Here is a 10,761-nt window from a genome sequence, read left to right as displayed (position 1 = left end):
AATGGTAAATATCACGTTCATGTTCTAAATAAATATATTTATATTTAGTAAGAACGTAAATAAAGCTATCATAGCTGATGCTTACCTATAATAAGCTAATGACACATTCCTCATGAGCCATTTGAGTTAGTTTCACAAAACCTCTAAATGATCATTATTAAGCATTTATTTTGCATTGACCTCACAAATAAGTTTATGTATCTAGTTGTACAGGGGGAAAGTTTATTATGCGTTCTCGTTGTAAGCAAGATGAAAAGACCCTGTTTTTAAAAAATTGTTCAATATCACGTGTACCAAGTTGAAACATAAACGCGCGCGCTTCCTACAACGTTGTTGTAAATATGACAACGATACTGAGCACGAGTTTCTTGAAAAGGGCAATAGACACATTGGAGGTGGAAGTGGTGTGAAAGAGGAGGGACTTGAGACTTCAGTTTGCGTTTCACTGTGGAAACTGCAGGGCGCTCGCGCTCGGTTCTGTCGGACTGACCGTAGTGCCACGGAACTGCCCGCGCGCTTCTCACGCGCGTATCTAGTTTGCGCTGACATTACCGTCACACGTTAAACTCCCACAACTGTGCCCACCACCGACAGTGGACCATTCGTAAACCCGGCAAAGTCTTTTTTTTCTTCTAAGACACTCTCTTCCATGCGAGGATGTAAATTTCCTGAGGAGGATTTTGATTCGTGCCATGGTTTTGACCCGCGTGCTCCTCACAGAAATGGTGAGTGATACATTCATCATTAACGCGCTTTGTAATTGCCCTGAAACACTGAAAACTATTCACTTATTTCTGTGCTAAAGATGAATACACCGAAATGTTTGGGCTGCTATGAATCGTACACTGCTTAAAAGTGTCCTTATATGGGAGTTATATTACTAAATTATCCGCGCATTTGTCACACAGTCTTTTATATAAAGAAATCACACTAAACTGAGAGACTTTACATTCTCACATTTGCCAGTTTCAGTTCTTAGGATATGAAGCATGTTTTTATGAACTTATGTGGTATTTCGTTCAATAATATTCTAATGAGAAACAACTACATTCAAAATACGCATTTTTATGTTCATTTTCTACACAACAAGTGGCTTGGAAACAACACTGTTAGTGCTTCCCATGTCTGTGAATGTCATTTATTATTCATTAATACAAATGTCATATTCATATTTGACATATCGTTATGTAATCTACTCAAACTGTCTCTAAGGACAGAGTGGATCTGTGTACCTTGCCCAAAGGTGCAATAAGCAACCTGACTGACCCAAGATGGTGTGATTTTCAGGTGCTTGAAATGTGGATCAATTAAAGCATCCATTAAATATTGATGCATGTAATGAATCAACAGAGCATCATGTTATCATTTTGTTGAATACAACTTAAGCTTTTGCATAGCAAGATCTATTTTTCAAATAGTCCTGTTGGATTTTAGTGGCTAATCAACATTATCAGCTGTGTTGGCTAGATGCTGACAGTTCGGTAAATTTAATGGCAAGGTAATTTCATGATTGTCACATTTGGAAAGCGCTCATTCTCCATCACCAGACTTTCTCCAGTGGCGCGGAAAGAGAGAGAAGAGAGTGAACACTTTATAGAGTTGTCTGTGTTTTTGATATACGAATAATTGTAAACCTGTGGCGATGGAAAGTTTTAACCCTTTTGAATAACTGTAATCTGTTATGAGCCAAGTCACAGAGCGTGTTTTTATTCATAATCTATTTGCAAGTGCCTGTAATAGTATGTGAACCTGTGGAATAATCAGCTCTCTAAAGAGGGTAATTTCAGTTTGAGGTTCCAATCAATGAGATGACAATCAGGTGCGAGTTTCAGTGCCGTTCCCTATAAAACAAACACAGACTTTGGCTGTTGCTGTCGGAGGATATGCTCCCAGCTACGTGTTTATGAACTCGGTCGTGCCCTGATTAAATGAGACTTTTAGAAAAAGGTTTGTCGATATTAATAAGTCTGGAATGACTTAAAAAATCATTCTTAAGTCTAAAGACTTTGACCTCTGTAAATAGTGTTCAAATGAGGAAATCCAACAGCATTGTTTCTCTTTCTAATAGTGTACAGCTAACGTATAATAATAAATGCATAAAGCCGTACTTCAGGAGCTTTCAAAGACCCGAAGTTTTATCAGAATTCAAAGGTTTTTATTTTATTACTTTTCTTGTATTGCTAAGCAAACCAAATTTGTAAGACCCTGATGAAGACAATACCTAAAGAGAAAGGCATGTACGTGAACATACCACTATTCTCCAAAAAATACCTTCTCAAGTTTGTATGCCGAAGCCCGACTTGATAAAACCAGCAGCTTTTTTAGTTCACCACAGTCAGAGGCAAAACTTTTTGGGGTGTTTGTGAAACAAAATACCTTATATCATCTATCATGCAGCATTTTGCAGGTGACTTTTTCATTTAAAGCTTTCATTTTATGTTAAATGAATGGGTCAATGACACAACAGCTCATTTTTTTGTCTAAAGGCCTTAATAATAATAAAAAACAAAGATATGACATTCAAAGTATGTACAACTAGATCTCTTTTATTATTTTGCTACATATAAAGGTATTTTAAAGATTTTAAAGTGTCAAAAGGTCATTCGGTTTAACAGTCCGAAGGCCAATACAGCCATTTAATTTTTCATCTTAAAATGAAATAAATGTATATATTTTTTAATCTGGCATAATTTTTATAACATCATATATCAACATAGTGCAAAATGGTATTCAAATTATGTGTTGTTGCTTTGTTATGAGAAAGAATGTCTGGAAACATTTATTTCATTGATGTCATTTGGAGTAACCGATATAAAGGGACCATTTTGGATCAAGTCATGTGGTCAATATCATGTGACAGGATGTGACATCATTCAGACACCTGCACAGGACCACATGGTTGTGAAGCAAAGTAACTAACTCTCTCTTTTCACTTGTTCATACGCATATCCCGAAACATCATTTGGTACAACCGCTATAAAACATGGAAAATGTTGTAATATTTAAAAAACATTTAGTATATAAAATGTTTGATTGTCCTTTTGCTAGCTAGATAGCAAGATATCAGCCTGTTTGTGTTGTTTGAGAATATTGTCATTTGGTAAAAACGAAATTTTGGTTAAACCGAATGACTTTTTTGGTGGCAAATTTTGTCTATCCTGTAAAAAAATAACAAAAGTAGTGTTAATTGATTATAAAAACCACATAATCTCATTGTTAACACTTAAGAAAACTTCAAAATGAATCTCAATGTTTTGTCAGTGACCCGAATACAAATACAGATAATTCAGAAAAGCTCTGGTGCGATGCTTCGGGTGTAGTGTGTCCTAAAAAAGAGTGCAGAAACGAGTCCTCTGTGCTGATATATGGACCGTTAGCAATGGGAGGAGTTCATCACTTATCCAAAGGGGTCCAAGGTCAATTTGTGTTTATGCAATAGTGAATGCAGCGGTCAATATTGGAGTGCCAAGCATGGAACGAATGTGTTTTGATAGATGGCTTAGAATGGGTCTGTAGCCAGAAGATCAATAAGCTCTCTTTTACATTGCATTAGAGCCCTGTGCTGAGCCTTTAAACAAAGGTGAAGCTCGGCTGCATAATGCAAAACATGCGGCTCTCTTTGCGTTTCCTGTAGCTTCCTAATCAATTTTCTCTTTTGTCTAAGCACTTTTTGGGCCAAAGGTGTAAATCCATTGAATAAAGCTTTGCGTTTTCTTTGGGAGCCATGTTGAACATGCTTCAATTTTGGCATAAGAAATCTGAGGATTAATGAGTTTGGGTAACCGAAGTGATTGGGGTGATTTCATTCTCAGTCCCTGGTGTTGAACAGCTTGTAGAGGAAAGATTATTAATTGGTCTCAGAAAAAACTTGGAGATCCAGCTCACTGCTGTCAATCACAATGTGTTACAGCCCCGTTAATGGTGTTCTCAGTGTTTAGATTACTGCAGTATTAGAAAGACTTTTAGTAAGTTTTAATGAGTTGCCGACACGATTCTTTCGATGTTAACAAGGGGTTGAGTTTTGTCTCATTTCTTTGTCTATTTATCAAAACTATTTTTTAACCCTTTAGAACCTGAAGCTAAAATAGCCCGTTTTCACATATTATGTTGTTGTATTCTCATACAATGTGCTATCTTCAAGTGCAAGGTGTCAAAAAATGGCTTTCAATAAATTACAGTTATTGACCATTAATATGTTGAGTTTGTAAATAGTATGAAAATGATGTAAAATGATGATTGAAAGAATCTAACACTTCAATCTTGAAAATTTAACTATATTACATGTATACAAGTCTTTTTGTTACGCTGGGTTGCATAGTTTTCATTCAGGAGACATTTTTTTTCATACACGCACACTTAAAGGGATCACTTTTTGCCATTGAGATGACTTGGAAAAGTGTCCTAATCACTCTGAATTCACCTTACATATGCATGCATACATTTACACGCACAGACACATTATACAGATTCACACACTAAATGCAAAAGAGTCTCGCTTAGCCTTCTCCCAAGTCTTATCAAAAATCACCCCAATCGCCTGTGTACTCCTTCACCATGTTTTTGTTTGTTTCTTCTATTATTAATGCGATCCAAAACTCCCTAAACTGCTGCGCTCCATATCATTCCGTTCAAATCCTCCTCTCCCTGAAAGCGGCTGCCATTTGCTGACGGAAGGCACAAAATTACCGTAATAGCCCATTTATTGCTGAAAAGCCAATGTTGTCTATTGTCTGCAGCAATTTGCATTATTACAATATCATAAAAGGTTTAAGAGTTACGCTAACATTAAGACAGCTTGGTTGGATGTGTCGGCGCCAACACGACTGGTTTACAAGAGTTAGTGAACAGATTTGTATTAATACATTTTATGGTTTCACAGACAAGGCTTAAGCTAGTTCTAGACTAAAATGCATGCATACCTTAAAATAAATCAGTGCCATTGTTTTGTCTCAAGATGTCCAGTAATGTTTTTTCTGGTGTACAATCGTAAAAGCTACTTAAATACCCTAATTGAACTAAGGTTTAATCGGTGATGTAGTCTAGTTTTTTAGTCTAGTCCCAGAGCGACACCCCATAAGCACCGCCACACTCACTAATATAGTATGCATCTTATAGGCTACATGTTATTGAGAGCATTCTGAAAGACTGCTTATGTGTGTTTTAACAAAATGTCAGTTTATTATAAGCAACACAAGACTGAAGAGACTGGACTGATTTTCTACTGTTTAGTGTCAATCACCATCAGCCAGTTAAGATTAAATGTTATATGAATATGGTCCCTGGATAGGTTTTATCAGCTGGCAAGTTTTAATGTACATTTATGAGTGCAAGTTGCAACTATTATTACATTCTAAAAAATACAACCGAAGTTGGGTTGAAAATGGACAAACACGGTGGTTGGGTTAAATGTTTGCCCATCCTGCTGGGTAGTTTTATTTAACTCAACTATTGTGTAAAAATTGCTGTATTACTTGCTTAAAATGAACCTTAAAATATGTTAGAAATGAACAATATTACACTCTAAAAAATGCTGGGTTAAAAACAACCCAAGTTGGGTTGAAAATGGACAAACCCAGCGATTGGGTTGTTTTAACCCAGCGGTTGGGTTAAATGTTTGCCCAACCTGCTGGGTAGTTTTATTTAAACCAACTATTATACCCAATTGCTGGGTTTGTCCATTTTCAACCCAACTTGGGTTGTTTTTAACCCAGCATTTTATAGAATGAGATATAATAATTAAACAATAAACATTTATTAAATTGTTTATTAATAAATGTTCACCTTTTGATTATTATTGTTGGCTCTAGTAATTGTGTGTCTGATTTTAAATTTCTAACCTTCATTTTAATCCATCCATATAGTAATTTTTAAACAACAATTGGGTTAAATAAAACTACCCAGCAGGTTGGGCAAACATTTAACCCAACTGCTGGGTTAAAACAACCCGAGTTTGTCCATTTTCAACCCAAATTGGGTTGTTTTTAACCCAGCATTTTTTAGTTTTAGAGTTAAATGAACAATAATGGAAATATGAGGCTTATCATTATGTCACAATATCCTTCTGTTTGGACTTTGTTTTTTGCTTTGCACAATTCCCTGCCAGTCTGTCATCATAGTTATGAATTTCAAACGTGCAATTTGATTTGATATCAGATATTTATGGATATACTGTGTATCAGGTACAGTACAAATTTTAATCAAGAAAAAAAAATATCTCGTTGCTGTAAAATATATATAGGAATCAGTTGGTACTACATTAATATTGAAGGTTAAAATGAACTGATTTGTATACAAACTTAAATCACACTTAAGGGACTTAAGGCTATAATAAAGTTATAATAGGCCTACTAACTAACCTTCAAATTATTTCTACTCCAATTCGTTTTTTTTAAATATAAACATTTAAATGGTGGCTGTCAACTTGACAGATTTATTCAAACATGCATTATATAGGTTATTAAAGAACATTATATATATATATATATATATATATATATATATATATATATATATATATATATATATATATATATATATATATATATATATATATATATATATATATGTATATATATATATAGCTATGGAAAAAAATTAAGAGACCACTTAACATTGATTTCTGAACTTGGAGTGGTCTCTTAATTTTTTCCATAGCTGTATATATATATATATATATATATATATATATATATATATATATATATATATATATATATATATATATATATATATATATATATATATATTATATTATAATTAATATGTAATATGTTGCCTATATTTAGCTAAATGCTCCTCTCTAGAGTAAATTTTTCTAGCTGACTGTTTGTTCTGAGGTAAATATGACGTTACATGGCATTGATTACAAGCTTTTTTATTAATGTCTTTCCATGATTGAAACACTGAATAAGCCTACACGAGATAAGATACGGATTTCGTCAAGTTACAACTATCTTTTAACATGCCTTTAAAATGTTTGTTCATTCATGTTTATTTCACGCTTTATTAAAGCGGAGGAGAGGATCGGTTCACGTGTGCTTCATGCTGCCGCTTTTCTTCAACTGTATTACTTTTACTCTAATTATTCAAATTACTTAAAATGTACACATAATTTTGCAACCCATAGTTGTTCTTGGAATCACAGAGAACAGCATGGGAATTAGGTTTATAACATGTAATTAAATGTGTCACATGTTAGTAAGGAACATTTCATGCTGTAAACCTATGAAGGTGTTTTAATATGCTGTAAAATATGAGAAAAATCACCCTATTTCCTGTTAATCTTGTTTTCCTTTTTTTTTTGCATTTTACATATTTAATAAACATATACCCTTGTGAAAAAAATAGTAAAATGTATTTGATATAATTTTTTTTTTTTTTTTTGTGCAAAGTGTACTACAAATACATTTACAGATTTGTCTGCTAAATATAAATACCCTGCAATTGTATTTTGGTATACTAAACTGGCATGCTTAAAGTCTGCTAAATTCACTCTAAAAAATGCTGGGTTAAAAAAAACCCAAGTTGGGTTGAAAATAGACAAACCCTGCGATTGGTTTGTTTGGGTTAAATGTTTGCCCAACCTGGTGGGTAGTTTTATTTAAAGTTTTAACTATTGTGTAAAATTTAATGTATTATTTGCTTAAAATGAACCCAAAATATGTTGGAAATTAACATTTATTAATAAGTTTAATGAATAATAATTAAACGATAAACATTTATTAAATTGCTTATTAATAAATGTTCACCTTTTGGTTATTATTGTTGCCTGTAGTAATTATGTGTCTGATTTTAAATTTTTCAACCTATTTTGGGTTCATCTTAAGCCAGTTGTAAAGTGATTTTTAAACAATAGTTGGGTTAAATAAAGCTGTCCAGCACGTTGGGCAAACATTTAACCCAACCACTGGGTTAAAACAACCCAATCACTGTATTTTTGTCCATTTTGTTAATGGTTTAGTATTTTAAATAGATTTTACTAGGCTATGCATACATATTCAAGCGTACATATTCAAGTGTTCTTAACCTTAACAGCCTTCTTATCCTGCAGGTTATTGATGTTCCTGAACAAGATTCCTATTACAGTTTCTCAGTCATACAGTACAGCTTTGAAAAAAATCCCAGGGCTCTGGCGCCTAGTGTGAGATATCAGAGGACTGATGGCTATGGCATTAGAGTGGGACTCACAGGAGGCATGAACCCACAGAAACACCTGGAGTTGTCTTCATTAGCCTTATGATGTCCACCAGCATTACAGTGCATATCAGAGAAGATCATAGCAGACCATCTCCTGCAGTGCTGGAGCCACGAAAGCACTGTTATTACCAACGCTGCACTTTGAGAGGGACTAAAAGGCTTTGGTTAGTTATTTTTTGAGAAAGTACATTTTTTACAGTGGCTCTGAGACATCAGCACTGGAGTACATACTAAGCAGAGCTGTTTTATGGACATAATTACACTATTACTTCAACTATTTCAAATTGTTCTTGTTCTTCACCAAATGTGTGTACTAAGGCGTCATATGTTTTGAATTTTGGCTTCGCTCGCTCAAACATCCACTCCGTGAACTGAAACGATAGGACATATTTGGTAGCATCTGGGCCATTTTCCAAGATACTACTTGAGTTTGTTTTGAACGTGTGCTTAATGGAAATCAATAGTAACAAAGATGCGAAACTAGACAATTAGGCATCTGATATTGATTTTCAGTGTGCATATTAGTTCAGGAAATGCACTTTAGGATTGTTTATAAAACACAATAGGAGTTTTTTTCCAGAGTTGCACAATGATTTTTATTTTAACCAAAAATATGCATTAACTAGAGTCTCGCTCTGTTCGTGCAGCTAACTGGCTGACAACACCAATATGAGGCTACTTGGGAGATTTGAAAAAAACAAGCCTGCTGCTGTCAGCTCTCGCCTGCCGGTGGACAGAAAACAAACCCAGGAACGGAGCACTTGCGCTTCCGCATGCTCTCCTGGCTTGCGTAAATGTGGCTGAGCATGACGCTGATTTATCTGCCAGTCGTCTCTGAACTCGATAGAAGAAATATACAGTTTGTTCGGGAATGTTAAAACATTCCGTATGCTTTAGATCAGATCAATTTGTCTTGCCGTAACCAATGCAAATGTAAATCTTACTTTAATTTGCATGGTGGGGAGGCAGAGTTGCAGAAGTATCCGAGATGACTTATAGAGGCAGAAGTCAATGAGTGTTTGACATGAGTAGGGTATTGACACAGTAAGGATAATATTTGTTCTGCATAATACCAGTAGACCTTAATAATTATGCTTGTTGTTTTTATTACAAGTAGTTTTACTGCTGCCAAGGCTCCATAAAGCTGTCTTTCTCTCCAAAGAAAGCAAACTTGATATTCTACTAAGGTTTTTTCTATTTCCATGCAAGAACCAGTTTATGTTCACGTGTGCTAATTAATCAATTAAACATGAAATGCTCGATCTTAAAGGTGACCTTTCTGTGCAGACAGTCTAATTTATTTTCCATGCATTGTGCATTGCTATTTGAATGCATGCAGAGCAATGTGCTGACATTATCTCAGCTGATTCCAAGAAAAGTCATTATTTCAGGGTGATATGTAAATCCCTGCCACGGGGTATATTGTAGTTAGAGTTAGTGAGCAGCTTTCCACCTGACTGATAAATCCGGCACCTCCAGCTGCTTGTACCTGATCCATGCATGTTGTTTTGCAGTGCCGTTGCACATCACTTTACTTCTGCAAACCCTTCTTAGCTCAGATGAAGCACACTGGCTTTAACTCTAACAAAAACAGCGCTCCGCAATCCATCCAAGTCCTCTCGCTGCGTCTGCTCTCCACACGAGTTTGCACAGAGTCTGAATTCCAGGTCTGCTGCAATCCAAAAGCTCCACATCTGACACTTAGACTAGGAGTGCATGAATCCCAGACACCAAACTGTGAAGTATTTACCTCTAAAGAAAGGCTAGAGAGAAATCATCATAGTTTACCCTGGCAGAAGTGCATCAGCTTTATAACCCCTATATGAGATGCCACCACGTCCTCCATACCCGCTGACTCCAGAAAATAAACACTTAGAGCTAAAGCCCATTTCACAACGTGAAAATGGATTTCCCCAAGCTTTTTTCTCCCCCCTCTGGGCTTCATCCATTAAATCCATTTGGAAGCGGCACAAAAGGGGTATGCAGAGTGGCTTTTTGCTTTGTGCAAATTCACTTAAACAAACATGAATTCCCCAAAAATGTTTAATCTGTAGAAAAATACATTCGTTTTACAATGGAGACAGAAGAAAATACTCCCAAACTACCCGAAAGAAGCTTTTGCGGTTCCACACATCCCTATACGTCATTGGAAATATAGAGAAAAATAATTCCTTGTGAACTTTGCATGATATTTCAAACATGTTGTAAATTAAATAAAAGAAGCCAGTATTTGATGACTTTCTTCCTTGTGTTATTGTCCATGACCTTAATTGCATAATTTGGCCATCTGCTTTATAAATCCAATTTAAAAAGAGAGAAATTCTTGTGGGTTGACTTTGGTAATTCTAAAATTACTAGTTTTCTAGTCTAACATGTAGAACTAAAGCTTTAAAATGGGTCACCTTGTGCCATCTGCACTGCTGTTTTGATCGCTATACCCTTCATTGAAAAGAAAACTTTAATCAATTTTTTTATATATATCTGTAACAATTATTTCTGAACAAAAAGGAGAATCAGCTGTGTTGATAGCTTGACACATTCCTTCTTACATTCATGCATTTCTGG

General features: G+C 35.1%; 1 protein-coding gene across 4 annotated transcripts in view; it reads left to right on the top strand.

Annotated features, from left to right (window-relative positions):
• The first annotated feature begins 428 nt into the window (after positions 1-428).
• The window catches only part of LOC137020079 (5-hydroxytryptamine receptor 4-like), a 139,900-nt gene continuing 129,567 nt past the window's right edge, over positions 429-10,761 (top strand). For all 4 annotated transcript variants that reach the window (XM_067385284.1, XM_067385308.1, XM_067385300.1 and 1 more), the window contains exon 1: positions 429-725. In XM_067385284.1, the coding sequence (XP_067241385.1) occupies positions 650-725 (76 nt within the window). In that variant the 5' untranslated portion in view covers positions 429-649. The remainder of the gene's footprint in view (positions 726-10,761) is intronic.

This window comes from Chanodichthys erythropterus, chromosome 1 (genome assembly GCF_024489055.1).
Source record: "Chanodichthys erythropterus isolate Z2021 chromosome 1, ASM2448905v1, whole genome shotgun sequence".
NCBI lineage: Eukaryota > Metazoa > Chordata > Actinopteri > Cypriniformes > Xenocyprididae > Chanodichthys > Chanodichthys erythropterus.
Note: the sequence above shows the minus strand (reverse complement) of the source record. Positions and strands in the feature narration are given on the sequence as shown.